Raw genomic sequence first — 24,755 nt, 5'->3', positions numbered from 1 at the left:
CTCAGCCGACCGCATGCGGGATGTCGAAGCAATATATCTGCATCGAGCAAGTAGTGTCGCGAAGTGGGCATTCGTGTAAATTTTGAAGCCGGTGAACGGAACAGTGAAGATAATGGTGTTGTCGCACCATACTCTTGGGACCTCAAACTTGTGGTGTGCTCGAATGGGCTGAGGGACTGTGCCCTTTTTTGATGTCATTGTGCACAGGAAGGTTCCCTAGGAAGGCTGAAAGGGAGGCCTCATGCAAAGTGGTAAGAAACTTGTCGGGATCAGACCCGCCATGCGTTTCAAAGCAGCTTGATCTTGCCTGTGAGCTGTTCTGGCATGCTAGAGCGACACATGATGATGCGAGCTTGTCTTGAAGGAGAAGTGCATCGCGATCAGCTGGCAGGCAAGCTCGAGTGGGTGGGGACCCTTGGACCCTGACAGGCCAGTCCTGGGCCGGGATATGCCGTGCCTGGCTCTCAAAACCTGCTTTTCGTGCGAGCTGCCAGATCCTAATCGAGGGCCGTCAGGGGGAGAGAGAGAAGAGAGAGAGAGAGAGCAAGTGGATGACATAAGGCGTCCAGACATTTGAGCACGACAAGTGCCAGCGTCACATCCCGCTTGGACTCGGAGCTTGCTCTCGGTCAAGGGCAGCAACGCATCCGTCACCTAGAACTTGGCGGCGGACGTTTTGGTCCTTGTGGCTAGGGTCTTCGGGAAGCCTCGCTCCACCTCCACACTGGCCGCCATGATTGCACTAGGCCACGCTGGCGGCTTGTCACGGATATTGCAGGCGCGCAGCCCATAATACTTTTGCTAGCGTTGTCGGGAGCGATGCCTGGGATGGTGCTGACCTCTGGTTGCGAAACTTGTCAGGTCAACGGATGCGACGGAAAGGCTGTTTCGTATGCGGACCGAGGCAGTCTGAATTCTCACTGCATGTTTGGAATTGCATTCGACCACCTGGGCAAGACAGGGAATGCACATGGACGCGGTGCGTCTGGAGGTTCTGCTCCGATGGCTGATGAGGGACCACTCGAGGTTTGATGGAGTTGTGTGTCGTGCAAGACTCGACGCCCTGCTTTGTTCTGGACTCTGGAAGCTGCCCAGGTGGACTAACACGGGAAGGATGCAGGGCACGGCTGTCAGTGCCGGGCGCGAGGTGGGCCGGGGGGTGCGGGTGACGTCACAGCGCGTAGGCTCGTGACTGCCGGGGCTGCCACGACATGAGGTGTGGCTTGCACCATCTGACGCCAGCTATGGCTGGAGCTTTGGGAGAGCGAGCTCAGCACTGCAGACACCGTCATCTGGCACAGACAGCTCCGCGATCCGCGCTCCATGGATTGCATGTCCGCGTCGGCCGGCAGCGCTGCTCCGGATCGACAGCCGTTTGTCTGCTTGGTCATGCGCCCTCCAAGAAAAGCACGACCCGTCACAGAACACCCCCCATGCCGATCGCCCCGTCATCCTTCGCGTCACCGACTGTCGCGAGGCCTAGGCCCATCGCGACATGATGACAACAGCCCAACGAGAGCTCGAGCCGTGTGTTGCGACGGACTGCACATTTTCTTGATCATGGCATGGGACGATACTGCGCTAGTGCGACTGTGACTGAGCCAAGTGCCGGCATCCTAGCCTGCCTGCATCAAGACTCGTCCCCCTTCCCGGCTACGTCGGCTGGAGCATTTGATGGATCCTGCCCGGCTTGGCGATCCTAGCACATTGACACAGGCTCGACGACATCATAGCTCACGTACCACCAACGCTGCCCAAGACACCCAGCACCTCAGCCATATAAGTCTCCTCGTTTCGCTTTCCTCGACAGACCTCTTTTGAAAGTGCCATCATCGCAACAGAAAGCAACAAGACCATCCGACTTTTCCACACTCCCGAGCAGACACTCCATCTCTCACCAACCCTTTCTCACTTACACGAGAGTAACCGCCAGTCAAAATGGGTCCTCACCACAGCACCACCACCACCCGCACCAGCGGCACCCGCCGCATGGACCCCATCACCACCGGCCTCAACCTCGTCGTCTGGGTCTCGTCGGTCATTGTCATGGGCATCCTCGCCTACCTTGTCTCCCTCAACAACAACCAGGGCTCGCACGTCATCTACGAGCTCACCATTGCCGTCCTGACCGTGGTTTTCTACCTCGCCGCCTTCTTCCTCCCCGTCCACTTTGGCCTGCTCTTCAACATCATCTTCTCCCACCTCTGGATTGTGGCCGTCGCCTTCACAGCCAGCGACTGGACCTACAGCAACAGTGCCCTGCTCCATGCCGCGGAGGCCTTCAGCTTCATTGCTTTGTAAGTTCATTCATTCTCGTGTGGCTCACTTTCCTGCGCAATGCTGACAAATTGGTTCCAGCTTCTTCCTCTTCTTCAACCTCCTCCACAACTGGTACTTTGGCAGCTACTCTGGTCGCACTGCCGGCACTTCTCACGTCTAAGTCTGAGATGGGAAAATCTCGTTAATGGAGCCACGAAGCTACTCACGCATACTACTCCTGGCTAGTTAGCCACGACAATGATCTGCAAGCGCTCACAGATCAATAATGACGACATGACACGACATAATCATGAATTTGTACAATCACTGGATGTGAAATTTTGGTCTTCTCTCGAAGAGACCTAGATTGGGAGCACGTACGGATCTTCTTGTTTCCTCCTGAACCATGATTTTTGGGGTTGGGGTGTGGAACTCTCCCGAAATTCTGGTGATCTACAGCATTGTTAATTAGCTTGTAATATACACCGCCGGATACCCATTATAATTATGCCTCAAGTTGCGTGGTGATGAAACCATGATTCTTTGCCTTTGTCATTCACGAGCCATTTCATACCATAATCTATACTGGTGTGTCTACAAGGGCTGGAACGAATGACTGGCGCTCAGACCAGTCGACACCAGAACTACATCACGTAGTGCGTGTGGCAGTCCATAAAAGACGCTTCTGGAAGTAAACTGTTCACAGATGACTGTGCTGGGGATCGGGCAAATGCAGTCGTTCCAGCGAACAATTCCTGTTGGGCCCGAGCCGAGTTTCAGCTGCTACATGTCAGGGGAGCAGAAGCAGTGGCGAGTGGGCGATACTAACAATGGCTACTTAGCTGTCTTCTTCTCTCGGTTCTTTGCTTAGGTGGTTGTTCGCGCACTTTTGTCCCGTCGTGACGGTGGTTTTTCCTGCCAAGCCATGCAGAGCCACAAAGCTGGAGATGCTGTGCGAGCTCGCTACTCCATTTCGGGACCTGATAGCGATCGCCATGTACAATCGGGACCTTTGGCACGGAGACAAATGTCACGCTGTGCATGCCAAAATCGCACATGAGTTTTTCGCACCTCTAAGGCTATCTCTCCCGACAAGCTCGCGGACGCCATGTTTGTGGCCCCAGCATGACTGGCCACGGTGTGCTTGGCCTTTGTTGGGTACTATATAAAGCCACGGATGTATACACGGCTCTTCAAGGATTAGCCGCCTAACGCGCGGACCAGCCCTGGAGGAATGGGAATGATGATACTGTCCGAGGTAGATGGCAGACAGGGACTCCGCAGCATCGTCGCCGAGGCGATCTTCTGCGGATATCCAGATCGGGATTGTGAGGGCGTTGGCAGTCTGGTCCCGCTGCGGAAGTGCACAATTATTTTCATGCATTGATATGAGGCGGTACCCCCCGGGACGAGATACGCCATCGGAAGTATGAAATCCTTTGAACCCTGCAAGCACCAATAATCCTTGGGCTGTCGCCGCCGCGCACTGGCGGGCGGGCGGTGTCAAAAAGGTCACGATGATGCTCGAGTAGCCACTGGGGTTGTAGGAACGAGGCGGCATTTTCCCCGAGGGGCCGTGCGAATAGACAGGTGGAGGGAAGGGTCGCGGCGGCGATGAAGGCCTGAGGCGGCGTGGCTTGTCGAGACAACGCGCCGCATTGCTCCGTGGATGGCACAAACAAAGGCCAGTCACAAGGGGGGTAGAGCCATTGGCACCCTGGCGAGCCCTGGCGGCGACGGCGAGAGAGCGCTGCCACGTCAGAGCCAGCGCGTTATGCCGACAGCCTACAAGGGGAGGGAAAGAGACGGGGAGGCGGTTGCGGGACGTGTTGGCAACAATGAGCGCTGTTGAGTTTGGGAGCGAGGGGTCTGATCTGGCCCTGGCCAGCGCATCGGAGCTCAAAGTCTGGAGGCGGCTGCCAGTGCGGCAGGCACACACGCCCAGCCCCCGAGGAAGGAGCGTCCGTCAAGGTGCATTCCACATTGGCGATCCTTGTGACACCTGAGGCTAGGATTTTGGCAAGGCAAGCGCCCAAGTCGCCATCTAGAGGTCACAAGACAGGCTTCGATCCGGCCCAAGCTGCGAAGCCCTGGCCGTTCCGGGACTAGAAGACAGAACACACCTGATTACACCGCACACACCCCCTCCACACCCTGAGCCTCTCACTCTGGAAATGTTCCAGAAACTTTCTGTCCCCCAGCACAAAGACCTGACCACCGTTCGTTTGTTTCAACTCTCCCTCCACATCCCAAGTGGTGCCGTTGACGTCTCCAACATCAGCAGGCCGGCTCGACTGCTCAGGCTGGGACGACACGGCACTCACACCTTTGCGAACTCGATGGGGATGAGAAGCCCGAGCCCATCAGCCTGCCAGGCCAAGCACTTGTGGAGCCCGCCGTCTCTGTAGTGCAGATCGTCTGGGTCCACGCTTTTGCGCTAGACAAGGGAGCATCTGGAACATGCCGGAGGGTAGAGATGCACCTGGCCATCGCGGGGCTCGGGGCTGTCACGCCCATGCCGGGGACCAAGCCTGGAGTTCCATGATGCGCACCCGGGGTGCTGGATGGTGTCTGTCCACCGCAGGGTTGGGCTGGTCACCTCCTATTCTGGCAATCCACCCTGGGACGAGTCGATAGCTGGGTGTTTCTTGCTCAAGGGCTGTCCCACTCGCTATGCGTGATGCTCCAAACATTCATTGCTTGCGCGAGCCGCGGTGCACATCTCAGGCAACGCGGCTTGCCCGAGTAGTACTGTGGTCAATTTTTTCAGGACATAACAAAACGAACATGGCCTCTGCAAAGATGCGAACGCACGGTTGGCGCCACAGACAACACCCTTCCTGCCTGCATGAGCGGTCGGGGGTATCCAAGAACACAAAAAGCAAATTACGAGCACTCGGCCGGACTGTGATCCGTCAAGCCACCGCAGTTTTCAACAAAGTCAGATCACGGAGCCGCTTCCGCCAGTAGCTTGACAACTTGCCATACATACTTTAGGGAATGACGTGCCAGGGTGTGGCCCCAAGAGCACTGCAGCGCTCTCCACAACGCCTCGGCCGTGGCCCAATCGGACATCGTACCCGCGAGATTGTGAGGGATCAGTCTCATCGCCACGAAACGGGCTTCCTTGCCAGATCGCATCAGAAGCGCTCAAACCAGTTATACCCGCAGTCGCTTGCCTTTGATGAAGCATTGGCCCAGGACAACGGACATCTATTGCAGGTCCAGCCATACCATCCCGTCCTGGAGAATTCCGAGAATTCCACTGGTGTGGAAACCAAAGCGAGAAACGCGAAATGCATCCGTGCAGATTGGTCAATTGAGCTACTGCCTCCAGGTGTCTATCTGTAGTGCTATCCAGCGATGGGCGAATCGCCACCCAGACAGGCATCATGAGACATGTGATCTCTTTCGTCACTCAGAGAAACAAGACACAGGGCTTTGTCGGTTCCATCAGACCACGTGCGAGGAAACGCACATCGAAACCTTGCCGTGATGCATACTGCCTAGGGCGGCTTCAGGCGGATCTGTAAAGCAACTTCATCACGAATATCGCAAGCCCCGCCTACACTTCTTGAACGATCATCAATTTGACTTCCATGTTGATCAAACTGGCCCCGTGATCACACCAAACACTGACGGACCGGGATGGCACAGCGTCCGCTCGAGAAGACCCATGCAGAATTGAAATGAGGATTCGGCTCTTACAGTCTGGGGCTTCGGCTCGACACCCATGACAAAGCTATGCATCCAGGGGCAGCCTCGTCGTCATTCATCGACCCCCAGGTCCTTTTTAACGCTACCCCATGATTACTTAGCTGCGTATGTAGGAGTCCTGTGGTACCAGACTCATGGGGTGGGGTATCCTTTCGGGGAATCGGCATTGTACCTGAGGTATACTCATGCGGGCGTGTTTTTTTATCTGACGGGCGTGCCTTTGTGTACTCGGGCTAGTGCATGCTGCCAGAAGTTCCCGGATTGACACCTTGACTTGAAGCGTCCAGCAATCGTCTTAGTCTGGATGGCTCAGGGATGGGATAAGCCAGCAACAAGAGACCCGGTCACTGCACACGCTTTGGTCTGCAGCTTTCTGTGTGTGACACGCGAGTCCATATAACAGGACCCGACACCTCCTTCTTGATCTCACGAGAATGACTTTATCACGACACGCGCCTGTCAACCACTTCCAGCCGATTCACAATCACAACTCAAATTACGACACCTTCAAACAGCAGACACCATGCCAGACAAAGCTCAAGACAAGGCTGCAAGGTGAGCACGACGTCTCTGTTCATCAGGCCTCCGGTATTCTAACACGCAAATTTTGTCCCCCAGGAGAGAGTCCGTCAGCAAATGGGTCACAGAGCAAACGCAAGAGATACCCTCTCACCTCGACAACCTCCCCTCGCGGTCGGTCAAGCAAGCAGAAGACGACAAGAAAGAAAAGTCGGCAGCAAACATCAAGTCTTTCGATGCCATCATGTATAAAAGCAGCAGCAGCACGGACTGAAGAACCGCCGGCAAGACACACCTTCTACCTAATGGTTATCAACATGATGGCCTGGCCTCCCAAGCTACGTAACGCCGAACGGACATGTCTGGATCTCGAAGCCGGAGAGCCTCTGCTAGGCCCGTCGCTCACAGGTTCCCCTTGCATGAGCTCTTGCCTCCGATGCAGGCCTTGGAGATTCGACCCCAGCTTCCCGAAGCCCGCTCTGCAACTTGCACCACCTTCCCTTTTCTGCACTCACTCCTCCGTTTGGGCGGCCTCATTCCCAGACGCAGAACAACAGCAACCTGAACTACACGATTCAAAAGCCCCCCACGCCAGCGACATGTCAGTGCGAGCCCGCGGAGGAACGCGCTTCTGAGCGGCCCCAGGCCCTGCTCCATGTTTAGCGCCCACAAGCTGCAGTTACCACACGATTGGATATACCCGATCTTGTTCGAGTCATGCATGCACATATCACACCACCTTGCAGTTCAGATGACTTGCGCACGAAAGGCAGTCTCTGGCAGTATGAGAGGGCGTTGTGGTTGTGGGGGAGCTAGCTTTGTACTCTATGTTTTACTATTTCGAAATCCCAGCATGCATTCCAGCTCATCTCAAAGCGTGACGCGCACAATGAACAAAGTGAAAGGCACACTGGGCAAAACCCAGCGCCGCCCGTTTGGCTCCATCCGGTCTTACTCACAGCCATGAGCGTCACCTAGTGACTCCTCCATCTGGGGCCGACTCAACGGCGAGGGGCGAACACGCGCTCCCTTCCCACCGCAAACAACGCTGGAAAACGCACAGACTCCCGGCCGGCGACGGCACGAATGTGGCAGGAACTAATATGGCAGGGTTCGGTATCGCTCCGCAAATGGCGCCGTCACTCCTACCAGAAACAAGCTGGTGGGAAACCTCACGAGCAAGGCGGCCTCAGGCGCATCGTTCAGAGGTGCCAGTCCATTGTTTGAGCAAGGGAGGGAGGAGGCGCCTTGGGAGGACCCGCCTTACTGACGCCCACACGCCCACGTCTAGAGTTACACGCCCCCTCAGCTCAGGCGGCCCGTCTCCGTCGTCCATTGTTAACGTAGTTTGTGGCAGGCTGGCAGGATCCGCTAATTAATCAACAACTCCCCGACGGGCTAGCGTAGAAAGGCCAAAAACCCAACGTTAGCGTGAGCCCACTGATGTCTGACACCCTGGCTTTAAAGAAAGTAGCGTTATTCCAGGGCTCTGCCAAGAGGGGAAGGGGTCCCCCACGGGCCCTTTCTAGCGCCGATCCGGATCTTGGAGCGGGACGTGCTTTGACTGGACTACTCTGCCTAGAGTTAAAGCGTACATCAGATCAGGTACGAATGTGCTGGCCAGCACGCGTGTCTCACTCGGGAAAACCTTCCCCTTTTTCTGTTTTTCTTTTCGCTGGAGAGCCGCTTGACCGCACGGCGTGAATAGTAACGGCCAGGGGTGTTGGAGAGGGAGGGGGATTATGTCATGATCCGAGTTACTCGTGATGCGGCCTGTCAGTGTGGGAGAAACGGCCATGACCTGTCAGGGGTTGGTTGCACACGCCCATCTTTGATGGGGAGCTTTGACGTTAGGGTAAGTTGGTGAGCGGTAGGTAGGTAGGCAGGCACAGTAGCCCTTGCCCGAGTGGCTGCCAGGGTTGGCATGGACGACGGCGTGCGGCCGTGTTGCTTGTAGTCGTCGTCGTCGTCGTCGTTCGGCCGGCGGCGCGCGCTCAAAGGGAAGAGAGGCCACCTCCAAATGGGCATAGCGGTGGCGCTGGTTTCTCACCCGCGCGCCTGCGCGCCCTGGTCCAATGGAGGTCGGAAGATGAAGTGGAAGGCCATGTCTGTCACACTGCACTGGCTGTTTATTTTTTTGTGTTCGTGTGGGGACATGGAGGCGCGGACGGCGGACCGCTGCAGGGAACGACGGCGGATGGAGGGAGGCTGCCATCTTCCTTCTCGCCCTCTTCCCTCCGGCGCAAGGCCCGGTATGAGTCTGCTGCAGGGGCTCTATCAAGCGCGGTGATGACGGAGAATGACAGGCCTGCGTGCCCTATCCCCTGTCCCCTCCCCTCCCGGCCTTTCAACGCGCGGAGTCATTCCGGGGCAGTGATCGGCCAATTTCGAAGGTCGAGGATCTTTTCTTTTTGTTTTATTATACTCTGATGTGCTGGCGGCGCGGGAACGAGTCCGTAGGCCAGTAAGACCGTCGCTTTTTTCCCCCTGGTTCTTTGTTTTCCGCGTGTGGGTCCGACGAACGGCCCGGACGCGGACGCGAGAGGCATCGGAAAGCAGGATGGGCGGACGCAGGTGTTTATCGTGCATGAGGGATGTGCGAACCCAGGGCAAGCGGCGTTGTTGTGGGTGGGACCCGTGTCTCAGTCGAGAACTGGTCACGAGAGCCATGAGAGGGTCGGGCTAGCAGATTTGTGAAGTCGACTTTTGGATGACGATACCTGATCTGAGGCCATCCGAGGGCTGGGGAGGTGGAGGGAGGAGCAGATACTTGGCAGGTTGTTCGACGCTCACGACCGTGGCCATGCCAGATTCGGAGCCGGCGCCGCACGTAATTTCATGTAATGGTACTGGTACTTGGTATACATGCCCAACATGTCATGACGGCAGGGTCCAGCTTCCCGTCGCTGACTTGAGCATCCTTGTGTCCTGCCATGCCAGGTCTGCTCTTTGAAGCTGTCGCGTCCCGGCCCTGTAGTCGTGTGTTCGAGAAGGTGTCGGGTAGTAGTGGGCGCCAGAAATGGGTTATTCCATATCCAACAGGCCCACACACACGCGCAGGGTGGTCCAAGATTGCCCATCGGAGCGGGCTGGACGGCTGTGGAAGAGCGTGCCCTGAAACTTCTTCACCGCCTGTGAGATTTGTTGTTGGGACTCTGTGATGACGATGAGGGCTGTCGAGAGAGTGATGGAGGGGCGTGCGCGACTGCAGGATGGGCAAATGGGCGACTCTGGGGAGCGAGATGGCGTGGTGGCCGCATAGTCGGGAGCCCCGTTACGTGAGCCAGTGCCGGGATCAGGGAAAACGTCTGGAAACAAGGGGCCAGGGGTCGCGAGGAACACTTCTGTGGGCGGGTGGTGTGCTCGTTGCAGCCCGGGCACACTCACCACTACCGCCAAGGCACACCTCTAGGGGCGTGTGCTTCGTTGAAGACTAGCTCGAGGGACTGGCGTGATGATGCTTGTCTGATAACCCACCTGCCCAGCGCGGGCCCCTGTCATACATGGCGCCACTATGCTTGCCTATCCCATCCACTGGTGGGCGACGGAGAATACCCCTCGGCCGTCTGCGCGAGCGACGATAGGTGATGCTGTTCGATCCTGGCATCTTTTGCTGCACTGGGTCCCTTCCGCGCAGCCGGCAGTCGAGAGTGCTGCAGACACCACGGGGCCGGATCATGTGCTTCGTCAGCTTTGTCGACGCAGCACGGCGAGTCCGCCCAACATTCCTAACTCCACAAGCGCGCGGCGTTCTGCGCGGTAGAGCTGGCCATGAAGGGGTGGTATCTGGGCCCAGGAAACGCGCGGGCCATCTGACGTCCTCTGCTACATGCAAGCTGACCTGCGTGTGCCATCCCGAGTGGGAAAAGGTGGCCATTCCGAGCACTCTCTGACAAGTTGTGGATCCAACACCCACCATGACTTGAGATGAAGCTTGCGAAACACCTGCTCACCGGCTCCTCGACCGATCGGCAGAGTCACTGCGGCCCCTCTACACACAGCCACCCGGTCTGGCCTTGGGAGGTGACGCCGCATGCACCCGCAAGGCACACTCGCGCTGGAAGCTCTCACCGGAAGCCCTCGTCTTTGTTCCCCGGTGGGCTTGCCATACGCCGAGGATAACCCACGACAAGCCGAGTGCACGTCAGTGTGAATCCTTGGCAACTGAAGATAGCGAGTACCGCAAGCACCGCGCCGCGCGTGACATTCTAGAAGCGCCACGAGCATACACCCCTCCTGCCACTCCCACCAGACTTTGAGCACGGGCGAGAACTTCCCTCCCAGTCGTGTTTCACCTGATGAGCTCATCTTGGCCCAGACCGCTCGGAAGATTCTTGCTGGGTATGGCTAGATTTGGTCAACGCATCGCTGGGCTTTGGCCCGATAGGTTGCAGCTGTAACGGCCGGGCCTTTTGCCAGTCTTACAGAAACCAAAGACCCGCAGTTGCTGGGCACCTCTCTGGCCTCACTCCTTGCCGTCTCGCTTTGACTGGTACCGATTGCGCATCCATATGCGGACTCCCTGGGCCTTCACTATCAAGCGTGGCAATAGATAATATTGTCGAATGAGGGAGCTCGAATCCGGTAATGTTGCCCTCTGTACCAAGTCCACATGGCCGCTGCTCCGTGCTCCATGGAAAGGTGTGTTGAGTCAAGAACGAAAGCACCCGAAGGAACCGTGACATCACAGCGCCTCTTGGACACCGTGGAAGAATATCCCACCATGTCCGCCTCATGGTCGGCTTCATGTCATCATTCCCAATCATCGAGGCTGTAGGTCTTCGAGTCCAGCCTTGTCAAGATCGTGGCGCGAGTCTTGACTTCAAACGATGCTGAGGTACACCCGTTGATCCGTAAACCAGCAAACAACGGTCCCAACCATCGCGTGACACTCCCATCCAGTATCCTGCTCGCTTTCGTGGCGGTGTGTGGTGCCAGCTGTGCCTGTCTGGACAAAGACTCCAGGAGATTCAGGGTCACGTTCGGTCTCGAGAGGCGGCGCATCGACCCAGCATATGCCTTTAGGCCCCTCGTACAGCATGTACGGGTCACATCCCACGCGGCACTGGCCAAGAGCTCGCTGCCCGCCGCTCTCATATCCTGCAAGTATACCCCTGCAACATCTAGTGGCAGGATCCTGGTAGACCCGGATCCAGCTGATCCCGGCCAGAGGTGCGCAGGAGAAGTAAGCATCAGATTCCGGCTTCGGTACCTGGTTGGCAAAAGTCATCAGAGGAGTATCGTGTGGCGGCGCTTTGGGGTGTTCCCGCCGTGTTGGAGCAGGGTAGGTCGTGGCTAGTGGGATCTCTGAACTCGATAGTCTGGATCTGGGAGATTGGTAGATGAGGACTCGTGGTGACTGCGTTTCGAACTCCCAGCCTTTGAGAGGTTCTCCCTCTATTGGTATATTCGATCCAATGAAAATTTCCCCGGAAACACTAGTTGTGAACTAACAGAATAATAGCAATTAGTTCGATCAACGAAGGAGAGCAGAATGCGGTCTCGTTCCTCGGCTTCTCTGGACCTACCGAGTAACTCCCCTGAGCCTTCCACCGGGACCTCTCTGTGATCTTTATGGTCTTGATTGAGTCTGCTGGCGGCAGTGGGAGGTAGACCCAATTCAAATAAGGTCCAAGGCGGGGACATATGCGCTCGAGAGTCACGTCTGCACATGGCGCATCTCGTGTGTGGGCGTGGATTGCATAAGTGGAGTCCCCTCTGACAAAGAACGTGATGCCGCTGCATTCGTGGAGTGACACGGTCCGAAGATAGCAGGCTGCCATTGCAATGGCCGGTGATGGGGAGTCCCTCCCAGGCGGGTTGGGAGTGTCCCAGATGGCGGGCAAGGGATTACCTGGATTGTTCTCGAGCCTGCAGAGCCCGGCCTATTCGCCCGTTGCGTGGGAGTCAGCACAGGGCTTTCCGACGGTTGTCTTGGGCGTCACATACCTCGACCCTGAACTTTACCTCGTGTGGCCGGAGGACTTCAGCGAAAGCGATATGCATCGGCCGCGTCATCGATGTTGCAGGGTCGCGCTGTACAGGTCTGATCTCCTTAATCCCTCTCCAGTCCATAATGACCTGCAGACGGTTCGTCGTGCTCTGGCCAGGGCCACAGATTTCAGTGGCTCGGCCACGCTTCCAGCTTTTTATCTGGTCAAGTGCGACGAAAAGGTCTTCTTTTGGAGCTGTTCTGACACCCTCGACGGCCTCCAGTACAGAGAAGAGGCGTAGACCAGTGTACGGGGCTGTCTTCACCCCGTCCCAGATGATTTCCAGCACCTCTGGCGGAAGTTTCTCGAGTATATGCAGCTGGAAGAGTTTTGTAGCTTTGTGCAGAACAAGCTCCGACGCAAGATCCGGCACAAGACGCAGCCAGTCGTACTCCTTCCACGCATATCGCGCACGGCAGATCAGCCATAAGTGATGCATAGGATGGTGCAAGTCGGCAGCTTCTCTGCGATACAGGTTGAAGCAGTCGGCGTGAATGGTCGCGGTATCCCGACAATACTCGAGGTTTCTGCAGAGGTAGCAGTCTGGGAACCGGCAGAAGCGGCGTTCCGGCACTTCGGGGTCTTGCTCGCAGTATGCGGAGCTCGTAAACCTCTGTGCGTTGAAGATTCTGTAACTTGCAGAGTCGAGGTTCCGCTCGACTGCCATTGTTTCTTTCTCAGCCTCGTCATGTTTGCAAATACTTTTGGGATTGTCGTCTTTTGCAACTTACGTGCAATGATTCGATCTCCTGGGTCGAGGAGAAAGCCACAGGCACCGCACTGGTCGTGGATACGCACATGGAGGCTCGGCTGGTTGCCATCCGAAGGCGGCATTTTGGTAGACTTAGCGAGTGGATGAATGTTCAGATATGTTGTAAGTATGAACTGACCAACTGGTGGCGGAACGACTCGTAGGAGCAAACAGTGAGGTGTGCACGATCGTATTCTGCATTACAGCTGCTCCTCATCGTATCAGTGCATGTGGGGGGGCGTCTAGGTGCCTGAGGCGGCCGTTCCCCACAACCCGGCCGTTTGCCCTGAGGAGGCATGTAAGCAGAAGGCTGCCCACAGTATGAACGGTAAATGTATTCTATCAGAGCGCATGGCTCGGTCCAGATTCATATACACTTCAGTTCTATCAATCTACTGACTTGCCGACTGCTTTCTCGAGCTCCTAGACCCCTTCCTCGACCCAGATGACAGAGACACAGCACCCGCCTCGACAGAGTACTCGTGATTGTCCATGAGCGGGTTGACCTGGCCCATGATATACCTATCACCATAGTGTTGCAGCTGCTGAGCATCGCCCCCTTTCTCCAGCTCCGCGAGCATCGTGCTCAGGCTACTGGAGACACTGTCGTCTCTGCCACGGGCCATTCTCGAGGCATCGCCCTCGCTGTTGGCCCGGACAGAACGGAACCCCCACGGCGGGACCGCAGACACAGAACCCGTGCGCGAGTAAGGAGACGTCGGGCTTGCGGGCTTCTCCAAGTCGCTGCCACATTCGCTGCTGTCCCAGCTGACTTCTCTCTGTGGCAAAGAGTTCCTGTTTGTGTGTGTGATGGAGATCTCGTGCGTCACAAAGACGCGGCCGATCTGCGCGGTGAGAACTGGCCAGAAGATAGGCACAGACGCGCACACGCTGCCGAGGTTTACTTCAAGAATGCCCAGAACCATGATGATCGGCGCGTTCCACGGGGGGTCGAACTTTGGGTAAGTGCCCGCTCGATTATATACCGTCTCAACAAGGCGCCAAATGCAAAGGCAGTTTGCGCTGTGATGGATGGTTAGACATCCAGCTTGGCTCGAATATCACAATGTGATTTGGACGGAGGGTGCCAATACTTACATCGCCCCCATGGCAACCAGACCTATCAGCCCCCACTTCGTCTTGTGCGTCGTCTTCGGATCAAAGAACATTGGCAGCGGCAGGCAGAGAATCACAAGATCGCCCACGAGGTTCAGTATGTTCCAGCTGAGGTACGTATAGTAGAATTGATCGTGGTTGTTGGAGGCGAAGCCCCAGCAGTTCTTGTCGCCCGTGAAATAGTCAAAATCCCAGTAGTCTGAGATCGGCCAGCACGGTACCCAGGAGAGAACTGTGTAGGCCAGCCCGACCGCCGCAACTGCGACCAGAGTGATGATGCAGGCTATGCGGATCCATCCACGCTCGAAGAGCCGCAGGTATTGGAACAACAGCGACAGCTTGATGATCGTCATTGACATGGTGATGCCGGCGTTGCACACGTAAAATGTCTATGTGGCAGGGTAAGTGAGTTTGACGGCTTGTTATGCTAGGCAGAAAGCCCATACCTTCAGGAACCGCCGAAGTCTCTCAGGCTCAAAGACAAGATCGAGCAGGTGCTCGCCGTTCCCAAATTTGGTCGCTAGACACAGTTCTCATCAGTCCACAATCATTGCCGACGGTGATATTGAAAACGTTTGGGAACATACATATACACAACGCCACGCCAGCCATTATCCCAGTCATCTAGGATCAAAGATAGGGGTTAGCTTTTGTCATGAGTTTCCTGGGACTCCAAGGGCAGGACCAGGCACTTCTTACCAAGTACATTGTCACGAAGAAATCGTCCCATCCTGGCGAGCGTACGAGGCGCAGCCGAGTGTAGAGTCGAAAGGTAATGCAGATGGTCGCGATGCCCTGTAGTCACCAACAGTCAGCGGCTTGAAATCCCATCAGTGTGGGACATTCCCCCTGGATCGCCTACCAGAGAAATTGCGGTTATTGCTATGATGAAGGAAGGTTTGTTCCACTCTGGTTGTGGATCTTGCAAGGTGTCGATCGTCGTCCAGAGATCGGGCTCGGTCAAACTGTTACCCATTCTGCAACCTGCTTGAGGAGGCGAACCAATGCTTAGAGAAGGCTGTATAATGTTGACCTTTGTCCTCAGGGAGAGGCAAACTTCCGATCAGGACCAAGAGGTAGCCAGACCGCTGCGACACTTTCGATGCGGGCGCTCGTCATTCTATGTATTGGTCGGGCTCTTGACGGTGCGCTAATCGTCCCTGCTTGTTCCATCACGCGAGCTCGAACCTGGGGAAGCCCATGTGGCATCGGCCGATATCCCAGACATTCAAACATCCGATCCATAATAGACCAAGATGCTAGTGGTCCTCGCCTTGAAGTGGTGTGGACCACGACACGTTTTGTAGTAAGCATCATCCGAATATGCACTAGACAAGGGCTGGGCGCTCGCAGCCGGCCCCATCGGCCGCTTCGGGTACACCTGAGAACCCTGAAAGGATCGACATCCGGGGTGTTCCACTGGGATCAAAAGCCACGCCGTTGCAAGGGTTTTGCCCGCCAAATAGACTTTAGGCCCGCCCGCACCACACCAACCTTGTTGCAATAAATAGAAACATCAACGCACGCTTGCCTTCCTGAATGAGAGAGGGCTTGCACAATAAAGACTCTCGCTTTCGTTCAGCCGTTGTCGCCAAGGCTTGTTGGGCGCTGACGTGCATTTTGCGTGGTCTCACCGGCACGACACCCGAAAGGCTGCATGGTGCGACGACCGCCTTTGGACGAAGGATTCAATTTCACAAGATCAGATGGAGCATGGGCTCATGGTTCACCGATAGAGCTGCGTCTCTATGCCGAGAGCCATGCCATGCATCACAACTACGGATGGCTCTGACGGGAATGTCTTGGAGTCAAGAGACGGAGCTCGGATATGAAGTCGGGGTGTGTAAACTAGGGCGGGCAATCGACAATGAAGACTACGTCATGTAACTCTAGCAATACGTTTATGAGAGATGAACAGTGCAACATCCCTGTTTGAATGCTTTGCGTATGCACGGCCCTTTTCAGGTGGTTGGCTGCTCAGCTTGAGCACCTCGACCAATTCACGCCAAGGTCGGGCGCTTTGCCACCTGGGCCGTTCTTACAATATCCTCTCATCTGCCAGCTTCCATCGGTGCGGTGGAAATGACCCGATAGCTCCGCTGAGGAAGCAAATGGGGTAATTTGTTGCAGAAGGCTTGGTTTCTGTGCCTCTACGTAACAGGCACAGCATCATAAAAGTGAATGGCTGTTGTCTATTCTCCGGGCGAATGGTGGCCAGATGATGACCGAGCTGTCGCCTTCCCAAAGCAGTAATGTTGCCTAACTTCCATCTTTACACAATGGTCTCATTTCTTTGGTTTCTTCCGAGCCAAGAAACCTGCTTACCCCATCGGGCATAGAAAACCCCTCTGGTCACCGTTCAGTCGTCGTGCCTCAATGTGGATCAAGTTCGATGAGATTAAACGGTGCAGGCGCACTGACAAGATTCAATCCTCGTTGTCGTCAATGATCCAGCAACTTGCCCAGGATACGACGTAATCTCTGCCACAAGATGGCAAACACCCCTGAGATCACCTGAGATGAATCGGTTCGTCCGTGACGATGACCCTCCCGAACATGGCCCACTCAGCTGCGGAGACTATGAGCGGGCTTTCCTTGAGCGGCTCCAGCTTCCTCTCATACGGGCTGGGAGTGTTCTTGGCTACCATGAGGTCACCCCACGGGCACGTCTTGAGCCGGTCCCAGAAGGCCTCAAAGTGCTCGCGGTCGAGTTTGCTCAGACTGTCGGTGCTATCAGCAGCGCGACCTCGACTGCGGTCATGCTTGTGGGCCTTGATTTCCTGGTTCTGTCGCAAGAACGCGCCGACGGCGCGGATGTGCGTCTGATGGATCGGCTGGCCGTAGACGTCCATGATGAAGACTGTTCCGGGGTTCTCCACGCCGTCAACGAAGACCACCTCGTTTCCTCCCGCATCCGTTGCAAAGACAAAGCGTGCCGATAAGAGGTTCGCCTCTGGGTTGTGCATCAGTGAGTCCTCCACTGCCTTTGGCGCATTGAAGCAATCCGGCGTCACGACACGACACACCCACGGCAGGCCGAGCATGAAGGGGAACGCGCAGACCCACTGGGCACAGAGGAGCGGTATTTCCGCAGGCACGACGCACGTCTCGATGGGCTTCCTCGTCATGGCGACTGCCAGGACGAAGCGCTCACCTACGCACGTCATCTTGACAGCAAGGAGCTTCTTGAAAGGGTAGCGGCTAGAGTCCGCGACACAGGGGTTGATGGCATTAATGAGCAGGCCGTCAATGGCGTTGCGGTAGTCGCGCATGCCGAGATCGCTGATTACGCCCGGGCGGGTGCCAGTTGCCTCGTCGGGCGGCGCATATTCGTCAAGCAGGAAGCCAACGACGAGGAGAGAGCCGGGCCAAACGTGCAATTCTCCTGGCTTGCCCAACGCGAGAACGCTAGAGTTGGTGGCCTGCTCAACATTGTTGGAGAGTGCGGCTAGACCTCTGCCCTTGGTCGTGAGCTGGGCGTGGAGGCTGGAGATGCCGAGATTGCCCTCCTCGGGGAACTCGCCGATATGCTCAAACATCGCCATAGACGAGATGATATTGTCCTTGGCGTCAATCCAGGCCCATCGCGGCACGTCGGAATCTGCAGGGAAGACGAGTACGCGGACGTGGTGCTCTGACGGTCTAGTGGTCTCTGTGAAGTTGGCAAAGGCCTCGCAGACATGCTTGTGAGTCTTCCAGTCCTTCTTCTGGCATGTCGTCGAGCAGTATGCTGCCTGACGGCACTGTTTGCATGTATTTCCGCCGTGGTTTGAGCACATCAGGCAGAGCCGGTCTGAGGGGTGCTCGCTGGGCGGCCGAGAGAGGACGAACTCGTCATGAGGGTGCACGTATATTTCGATGCCTCGTTTGGCCATGGTTGTTCTTTGCTGTTGGTGTATGTTGTGCGATCGGCGGATGGTGAAGAAAATGTGATGGGTGAACAGAGTGTTAGGTGTGTGGAAGCAGGTGGCCGAGAGAGGCTAGTCGTATTCTTGTTGTTGTGGTAACTCGGCCTTGCAACTTGCGTTGGGAAATGGTGCCTGGCTAGCCTCGGGCCATTGTTACTCGCCATTGAGCACACTTCCCAATGTCCAAAATGTGCATCAAGAAGGGCACAGAATAAATAATTGTCCGCAATGTTTCAGGCCCTGTAGCATCAGACCACTACCGCTTTGAAATGCTTCTCTTGTTTGTTTTGCTGCCCATAGCAATTTGCTTAAACAAGCTCTTTTCGCATATATATACACTCGATAGGGTACGCGTTGCCCTCTGGATCGTGCTCCTCCCATGCATGGGGCTCTCTGTCATACAGCACGTAGCCACGGCGCGAATACCACTCGTAATTAGAAATCTACTTGGTTGTCAGCGAGCTCGTGCAACACTGCTCAACTGGAAGGTTTTCCAGGTATCACTCCTCGGGTCGATATCGGCCAAACGAAGCAGGAAGTGACTGCATTCATCCGAAAAATGCGAAGGACTAACCTTTGGCACGGGTCGTCCCGTCTTAATCCGCGTGGGGTTGTTCTCCGCAAGCTCTTCGGGAGCAATGGTGTTGAGCGTGATGGCCTTTGCGCCAAGTTCCTCTTTCGCCGTTCTGTATTTGGAGAGAGACAAAGTGTGACCAGGAGTCAGTGCCTTTTCTTCCCCAGAGATTTCTGAAGTGCCCTCTTTGACGGGAAAGCAGCTTACCGCTCACACTCTTTGAACGCAGCCCCTCCAAGCCCAAAGTTTTGCAACACAGTCGACACAAAGAATGTGTTGAGCGAGTAGACACCCTCTGCTGCCGACGTGCCTAGCCTGTACTTGTCGCTCCACGCATCGAGCGAGATGTGACCAACTGGATAAAATTCCGCCAGAACGGGATTAGGTATGTGCGGTTTGCCAAGGACACCCGTCTTCACGCTGTCTTTCAGAGGCGAGGCTTCTGCTGGAAACGCTGCCCAGTGTGCTGAGAGGCGGGCGGGCGTTTCAGGGTCGTCCGGGGAGAGGACCTTTGATTGAATTGTTATTACAAGGTTGAACCGTTGACAGAGCATCATCCTACGTGGCTCTGCAGACAACCGGCCTATGAACTTACAATCCAGTACAGCCCTATCAGCCCAGCCCGCTGTGGTTCAGCCCATTTAGGGACCATCTCCGCCTTCCACCCGCACTCGACTCTCTGTAGTCTCATCCGCTCCGCATGCTCAGGTGAGTCTGGATCCCATGGTACCAGGTGTACCTTTGGTGCCTGCCTGGGAGGCTGGACTGGTGCCGATTGCGTTGTTGTCACTGTCTGCGACATTGTCATGTCTTTTGACTGTGTAACACTAGAAGAGCCTTTTGCGCTGTTCGATTCAGGCGAAGCTCTTCATATCTGATGTGCTCATGCCTGTAAGACGGAGGAATTCGACGGCACGTGGTGACGATGCGAACTTCAGTGAGTCATCAATTCCGTTGATCTCCGGAGGTGGTGGGACCCTGCATCGTACAGTAGTTCCCGCCCAGTCTTGTCATTGGCGCCGCCAGAAAGGCACCTCGAATTCCCTCCATCGCAGGCAGCTCGAGGTTGGATCAAGACCTTGTGGGGTAGTCTCTGACAGCCCAGTAGATGTTCAATCTTGAGAGTTCGAAACTCCTTTTAAACGTTTGCATAGTCGGTAAGAATGCAAGACAATAGCACCTGAGCTGTCGGCCTCTGGTGGGCCCTCTGCACAATTTGGTTTGCAGGCGTTTGTTTGTCGTGGTGGGGCACAGCTTCGTTCCGCAGTGGAGCTCGACTTGATGCTTCTGTGAAGCTTCTCCCCACATTCGGTTGGAGCTTGCTTGCTTCAAACAACTGCCACTAAGTCAACGGCAACCGCCTGCCCATCGACCTCACCGGCCTCTTCTCAGTCTCTGTTGTCCGGAAGGCTATCAATCGTCCTGGTTTTCCATCAATCCCAACATCGGCCTGATCATTGCACGACTGCGATACCCCGGAAGATCCAGAATGTCTCGAAACCTCGCCTCCGCCCTCGGCCGAGCCGCCGCCCGCAACTCAAGAGTCTACCTCGCATCAGCGAGCTCAATTGCGCCGCGGCTGGCGGCCGGACGATCATTTCGAAGCTCTACAATGACACACGCAGTGTCAAGAGCGACCTTCACCACAAGCACGCGATTGCCCACGCCCATCTCGCCGGAGCACTTCAAGTCAGCGAAACCCGCGCCACTGACGGACGAGGAATACCACGCGGTGGCGGACGAGTACCTGGAGCAGGTCTTGACCAAGTTCGAAGAGCTCCAGGAGACAAGGGAGGACGTGGATGTCGAATACAGCGTATGCCATGGCCCCATGTCGAGGCGCGGCCGGTGCCCACGGCAGCTCCGGCCTTCTCCTGTTGCAAAATCATCTGCCAGCTTTTCCTGCGCAAACATACTAACCAGAAAATCACACGATTAACAGGCCGGCGTCATGAAGATCGGGTTCCTCAAGAGCGGCGAGTACGTCATCAACAAGCAGCCACCAAACAAGCAGATCTGGCTGTCGTCACCAGTCTCTGGCCCGAAGCGGTTTGACTACGTGACCCTTAGCGAGGGCCAGAATGACAAGCAGGACACGGCGACGGGCGCGTGGGTGTATCTCCGCGACGGCACGATGCTGGACGAGGTGCTCGAGTCCGAGACGGGCATCAGCCTCACGTCCTCGTCTACGAGTGAGATTGAGCCGTGAGGCGTTGCCGCCGAGTACCTCATATGAGCGTTGATTGAAGTGCTTGGGACAACGCATGGAGAATGGACCTGGCAGTGAAGATGTATTTGTATCAAGATTGGGTTACTTGCGGTCTGCGAAGGTGATTCGTGACTGTTCCCTTCTGGCTCACGAAGAGGTCTGTCTGGTGTTTTCAGCAATGTATAACCTCCACAAATGTAATTACCAAATCGGAATGAGTCTGTAGCTGATTTGCCGTGCGCAACAAGGTCTGGTTTTCGTGTGCGAAGACCCAGCTTACGCCGGGCCAGCAGCAGGCGGCTGGTATCTTCCGCACATGCAGGAGCTCTTCCAGCTTCCATCGCTCTTGCGCGTTTCGTACGGAGTCCGTCCAGGTCTCTTCACCTCGAAAATTGGGTTACATGACCTGCGGCCTTGCAAGTCTGACAGCATACCTACCACATCGTGGTCCAGGGGAGAGCTAGCTGCCACCTCTACTTTGGCACTCCCCCCCAACAAGTGTCCGAAATCCCCATATCCATTCTTCCCAGCACCAGCCACATCCCCTCACAAAACCCCTGGTTTCCTCGTCAAGCCACACGGCAAGCGCTCTGGCTTGGTTGTCTCCCTCGCTCAAATTGCGCGGCTCTCATGCTCCGCCCCCCAAAACCTTGAAGGGGACGACGGCCGGGCCTTGGAACAACCCGGCCCCGGCTCATGCTGACATGCAGCAGTGCCTTCGAGGGGACAATCCGACCAATCACACCTTGCAGATCCGAGGGCGCTAATGCACGCCAAGCTATGAATCATAATGGCACATTCTGGATCATGGGCTGCGCTAGGCTTCTTTCGGGGAATCGTTGGCGGGGCGGAGTCCTGATGTAACCTTGCGCCGGTGTTGCGTGTTCTGGTAGTGCGTCGTCCATACGGAGTTGAGTGGCATGGACTGCCGAGTCGGGAGGCTGGCTGTGTCGAGCATGTCTTATCGCGCGGGTCGGAGAGGGTGCCCTGGAGGGCTTGTTGTCGCTCACGGCAGATGTGACGGGAACGGAAGGCGACAGGCGAGGATGATGCTTTGTTGAAGGTGGTCGCAGTCTGATTTCCATCACATAATGGGCACGAACTGGTAAAAACAAGATGACCTGCTTTTGAGTGTATTGTAGGCATTTGGCTGGATAACGTTGATGCATGCAGTGCAGTTCCCTAAGAATCATGGTAATCGGCGTGACAAATGTCAGGCATCTACTTGTCGCATCATGAATGAAGCATGATGAATCACATAAGTAGCTTACGCCTCTATATAAGAAGTTGGCATGCACAATTGTCACGAGAATCATGGTAGAAACGTCATTGATGGGTATCGATTTCATTCTTTCAATCATTTGCGCCTGCCAGACAAGGGAAAAGGTATCTGCACAACTATTTCTTCGCGGCCTCGTCGTTCTTCATCTGCAGCATCAACTTCAGTGCTGCCGTCTCAGCTTCCTGCCGTGCCAGTCGTAGCCGTAGGTCGTCACGTTCCTTCTTGATCTCCTCGACTTCTGCCTCGAGCTCGTCGATGCGGTCGATGCGCTTCTGGCGGTACTTGCGTGCCGCGATGTTGTTGCGTTGACGCTTCAAAAGCACATCTGGGTCCTCGTGTTCCGATGCCTTGCGCTTGTTGCGGCCAGAGGTGGTGCTCGGCTTGAGATTGCCATGGAGTGGAGGGGAGTAGTTGCTGCCAGCCAGGACAGGGGTGGTTGCTGACAGAGGTGTGGGAGGGAACAGGATGGGGTCTACGTAGTCCGAAGGGGACAACGAGACATCTGAGAGACTGTTGTCTGATAGTGTCATGTTGAAGATGGGGCTGGGGTTGAGGCTGAAGTCGGGGGAGATATCTGATCTTATGTATAAGTATATATCCGTAGTGGTGAGAGGACCCCTCCTCATGACTTGAAATGAGTCATTCCGGGAGGGTTGTGAATGGGGGCAAAACTCACCTTGACTGACAAAGTCACCATGCGTATGTACTGCGCTCAGCGAGGAGTTGTGCGAATCGACCAGGTCGGTGCCCAGCTGGGACCAGTCGATTCCGAGATTGACGCCGTCAATGGCAGACGCGGTATTGATGTCGAGGTCGACACCAAACTCGCCGCCGTTGACTTTGGCAACACCTGCGTGATTGCCACCACTGATCTGGATATTGTCAAGCCAGTCGCCCTGCAGACCAAGGCCAGCGAGGGGGTCGTGGTGGTCATCTAGCAGGAACTGGCTTGACAAGAGGTTGTCCGCGCGCTCGGGCGCGGAGGTGACCCCCCAGACAAGCTGGGGGTCAGATTGGGTCGAAAGCGCCGCATAGTTGCGCGGGCTGGAAGAAGAAGGTGGACAAGAAAGCCATGACTCGGAATGGTGGTTGAGACCTTCGGACTGGCTTAAGGGTATTGTTTAGAGTGCCGTCTACAAAGCGACGGCAACGACGAGCGTTGATTCAAGGTGATGAGCGCTTGGAGGGCGCAAAAGCGGTGGTTGTGGGATGAGGAGGAGAAGGAGAGCGGAAGGAAGGCTGAGATGGAGAGGGGATCGGGTCGAGTTTATGCTCACGGGCGGAGGCAGTGGGCCGCAGCGGAACCTCCTGCCGCCCGGGCGACTTCCAAGGTTCCCAAGGGTTGGCCTCGGCGCAGCGCACGCACACGGGCACTCCGTAAGCACTGAAACCTGCCTGTGGGACAAGTGTGGCGCAGGCTACTGCCGGGCCTGACTTTCAGGTGTCCCAAATAATCCGTTTTGGCTGGCCGGTAAATTGGCTGACCCAAGCTGCAGCCCGCTCCCCACCACCGCCAATCATCATCCCAGGGCCGCCCGTGTCCAAGCATCGTGGTGACGTCCTAAGGCAACGAGCGGTTGGTGCCGAGATGGTTGACAAGCGGAGACTTGAAGCTCATCATTCCCCTTGCATAGCGGCCCGTTGCTTGCCAGCCGCACAGCGGCACCCGACGACACACGACCGCGGCCATGATTAACGCCGTCCTCGTCTTCAACGGCCAGGGCCAACCCCGCCTCACAAAGTTCTATACACAGCTTGTAAGTGATGCCCGGCTGCGATTCCCAGTCTGCAAGTGCATGCATGAGAAGGAACTGCAGACGGCTGACTTACCCGGTCCCGCGATCAGGAGACGAGCATACAACAACGTCTCATCACAGAGATCTTCAGCCTCGTGTCGAACCGTCCCAACGGCGCCTGCAACTTCCTCCCGCTCCCGCCCCTCCTTGCCGCGTCCGGCACGTCGCACTCAGCCTCGGAGCCGCACAACGACGTCCCGTCACTAGTCACATATCGCAACTACGCGACGCTCTACTTCATCGTCATCTCCACCTCGACAGAGTCCCCCCTCGCCCTGCTCGACTTGATCCAGGTCTACGTCGAGGCGCTCGACAAGCTGTTCGAGAACGTCTGCGAGCTCGACCTCATCTTCAACTTTGAGGCGCTGCATACCACCCTCAGCGAGATGATCGTCGGTGGCGTGGTAATAGAGACCAACCTCGAGCGGATAGTGGCCGGTGTAAGGGCGCAGGGCACGGTCGCCAAAAGACCAGTCAACGAATCGAGGTCTGGAGGGCTGAGCGCGGCGGGTTTGTCGCTGGGCAGCAACTTTGGCTGGCCAGGCAGGTAGCATCATTATTGGCGTTGGTGCTCAATCATGTTGGTTCTTCTTCCATGAGCTTGTCGGGGGTTGGCATTTACGGGATGCGT

At 56.1% G+C, this 24,755-nt stretch overlaps 13 protein-coding genes across 13 annotated transcripts; 5 read left to right on the top strand and 8 right to left on the bottom strand.

Annotated features, from left to right (window-relative positions):
* Positions 1 to 1,495: 1,495 nt before the first annotated feature.
* Positions 1,496 to 2,440, top strand: B0I36DRAFT_371187 (uncharacterized protein; the record flags this gene model as incomplete). The annotated part of the gene is made up of 3 exons (XM_046159993.1): positions 1,496 to 1,527; positions 1,977 to 2,297; positions 2,359 to 2,440. The coding sequence occupies 3 exons, from the start codon at positions 1,496 to 1,498 to the stop codon at positions 2,438 to 2,440; spliced, it is 435 nt and encodes a 144-aa protein (XP_046018667.1).
* Positions 2,441 to 2,938: 498 nt separating this feature from the next.
* On the bottom strand, positions 2,939 to 3,943 carry B0I36DRAFT_13044 (uncharacterized protein). Its single transcript, XM_046148199.1, has 2 exons — positions 3,089 to 3,943; positions 2,939 to 3,039 (listed from the first exon to the last, which is right to left on the bottom strand). Exon 1 carries the CDS (start codon positions 3,818 to 3,820, stop codon positions 3,290 to 3,292), a length of 531 nt encoding a protein of 176 aa, XP_046018666.1. The 5' UTR covers positions 3,821 to 3,943; the 3' UTR covers positions 2,939 to 3,039; positions 3,089 to 3,289.
* Positions 3,944 to 5,046: 1,103 nt separating this feature from the next.
* B0I36DRAFT_391468 (uncharacterized protein) lies at positions 5,047 to 5,610 on the top strand (the record flags this gene model as incomplete). Its single annotated transcript, XM_046161417.1, has 2 exons — positions 5,047 to 5,199; positions 5,257 to 5,610. 2 exons carry the CDS (start codon positions 5,047 to 5,049, stop codon positions 5,608 to 5,610), a joined length of 507 nt encoding a protein of 168 aa, XP_046018665.1.
* A 593-nt stretch (positions 5,611 to 6,203) lies between these two features.
* On the top strand, positions 6,204 to 7,423 carry B0I36DRAFT_311084 (uncharacterized protein). The gene is made up of 2 exons (XM_046152329.1): positions 6,204 to 6,531; positions 6,595 to 7,423. The coding sequence occupies exons 1-2, from the start codon at positions 6,411 to 6,413 to the stop codon at positions 7,128 to 7,130; spliced, it is 657 nt and encodes a 218-aa protein (XP_046018664.1). The 5' UTR covers positions 6,204 to 6,410; the 3' UTR covers positions 7,131 to 7,423.
* A 2,465-nt stretch (positions 7,424 to 9,888) lies between these two features.
* B0I36DRAFT_12992 (uncharacterized protein) lies at positions 9,889 to 10,830 on the bottom strand. Its single transcript, XM_046148190.1, has one exon. It carries the CDS (start codon positions 10,412 to 10,414, stop codon positions 9,929 to 9,931), a length of 486 nt encoding a protein of 161 aa, XP_046018663.1. The 5' UTR covers positions 10,415 to 10,830; the 3' UTR covers positions 9,889 to 9,928.
* Positions 10,831 to 11,317: 487 nt separating this feature from the next.
* Positions 11,318 to 13,322, bottom strand: B0I36DRAFT_379543 (uncharacterized protein; the record flags this gene model as incomplete). Its single annotated transcript, XM_046160774.1, has 4 exons — positions 11,318 to 11,944; positions 12,024 to 12,380; positions 12,445 to 13,148; positions 13,220 to 13,322. 4 exons carry the CDS (start codon positions 13,320 to 13,322, stop codon positions 11,318 to 11,320), a joined length of 1,791 nt encoding a protein of 596 aa, XP_046018662.1.
* Positions 13,323 to 13,442: 120 nt separating this feature from the next.
* Positions 13,443 to 15,589, bottom strand: B0I36DRAFT_311080 (uncharacterized protein). The gene is made up of 6 exons (XM_046152328.1): positions 15,218 to 15,589; positions 15,055 to 15,150; positions 14,943 to 14,979; positions 14,802 to 14,875; positions 14,338 to 14,744; positions 13,443 to 14,262 (listed from the first exon to the last, which is right to left on the bottom strand). Exons 1-6 carry the CDS (start codon positions 15,329 to 15,331, stop codon positions 13,632 to 13,634), a joined length of 1,359 nt encoding a protein of 452 aa, XP_046018661.1. The 5' UTR covers positions 15,332 to 15,589; the 3' UTR covers positions 13,443 to 13,631.
* A 1,044-nt stretch (positions 15,590 to 16,633) lies between these two features.
* On the bottom strand, positions 16,634 to 18,400 carry B0I36DRAFT_12967 (uncharacterized protein). Its single transcript, XM_046148182.1, has 2 exons — positions 16,777 to 18,400; positions 16,634 to 16,703 (listed from the first exon to the last, which is right to left on the bottom strand). Exon 1 carries the CDS (start codon positions 18,228 to 18,230, stop codon positions 16,866 to 16,868), a length of 1,365 nt encoding a protein of 454 aa, XP_046018660.1. The 5' UTR covers positions 18,231 to 18,400; the 3' UTR covers positions 16,634 to 16,703; positions 16,777 to 16,865.
* Positions 18,401 to 18,571: 171 nt separating this feature from the next.
* On the bottom strand, positions 18,572 to 19,639 carry B0I36DRAFT_357880 (uncharacterized protein; the record flags this gene model as incomplete). The annotated part of the gene is made up of 4 exons (XM_046157867.1): positions 18,572 to 18,706; positions 18,838 to 18,949; positions 19,045 to 19,346; positions 19,433 to 19,639. 4 exons carry the CDS (start codon positions 19,637 to 19,639, stop codon positions 18,572 to 18,574), a joined length of 756 nt encoding a protein of 251 aa, XP_046018659.1.
* Positions 19,640 to 20,536: 897 nt separating this feature from the next.
* On the top strand, positions 20,537 to 21,013 carry B0I36DRAFT_213870 (putative Frataxin like protein, mitochondrial; the record flags this gene model as incomplete). Its single annotated transcript, XM_046148948.1, has 2 exons — positions 20,537 to 20,653; positions 20,780 to 21,013. Coding segments are annotated over 2 exons (351 nt in total), but the record flags the coding sequence as incomplete, so codon positions are not given.
* An 818-nt stretch (positions 21,014 to 21,831) lies between these two features.
* B0I36DRAFT_344319 (uncharacterized protein) lies at positions 21,832 to 22,239 on the bottom strand (the record flags this gene model as incomplete). Its single annotated transcript, XM_046156250.1, has 1 exon — positions 21,832 to 22,239. The coding sequence occupies one exon, from the start codon at positions 22,237 to 22,239 to the stop codon at positions 21,832 to 21,834; it is 408 nt and encodes a 135-aa protein (XP_046018657.1).
* A 123-nt stretch (positions 22,240 to 22,362) lies between these two features.
* On the bottom strand, positions 22,363 to 23,208 carry B0I36DRAFT_12917 (uncharacterized protein). Its single transcript, XM_046148176.1, has 2 exons — positions 23,005 to 23,208; positions 22,363 to 22,907 (listed from the first exon to the last, which is right to left on the bottom strand). Exon 2 carries the CDS (start codon positions 22,856 to 22,858, stop codon positions 22,445 to 22,447), a length of 414 nt encoding a protein of 137 aa, XP_046018656.1. The 5' UTR covers positions 22,859 to 22,907; positions 23,005 to 23,208; the 3' UTR covers positions 22,363 to 22,444.
* An 808-nt stretch (positions 23,209 to 24,016) lies between these two features.
* On the top strand, positions 24,017 to 24,675 carry B0I36DRAFT_234884 (AP complex, mu/sigma subunit; the record flags this gene model as incomplete). The annotated part of the gene is made up of 2 exons (XM_046149351.1): positions 24,017 to 24,085; positions 24,175 to 24,675. The coding sequence occupies 2 exons, from the start codon at positions 24,017 to 24,019 to the stop codon at positions 24,673 to 24,675; spliced, it is 570 nt and encodes a 189-aa protein (XP_046018655.1).
* Positions 24,676 to 24,755: the final 80 nt, after the last annotated feature.

Source organism: Microdochium trichocladiopsis (genome assembly GCF_020744255.1).
Source record: "Microdochium trichocladiopsis strain MPI-CAGE-CH-0230 chromosome Unknown B0I36scaffold_1, whole genome shotgun sequence".
Taxonomy (NCBI): Eukaryota; Fungi; Ascomycota; class Sordariomycetes; order Xylariales; family Microdochiaceae; genus Microdochium; species Microdochium trichocladiopsis.
Note: the sequence above shows the minus strand (reverse complement) of the source record. Positions and strands in the feature narration are given on the sequence as shown.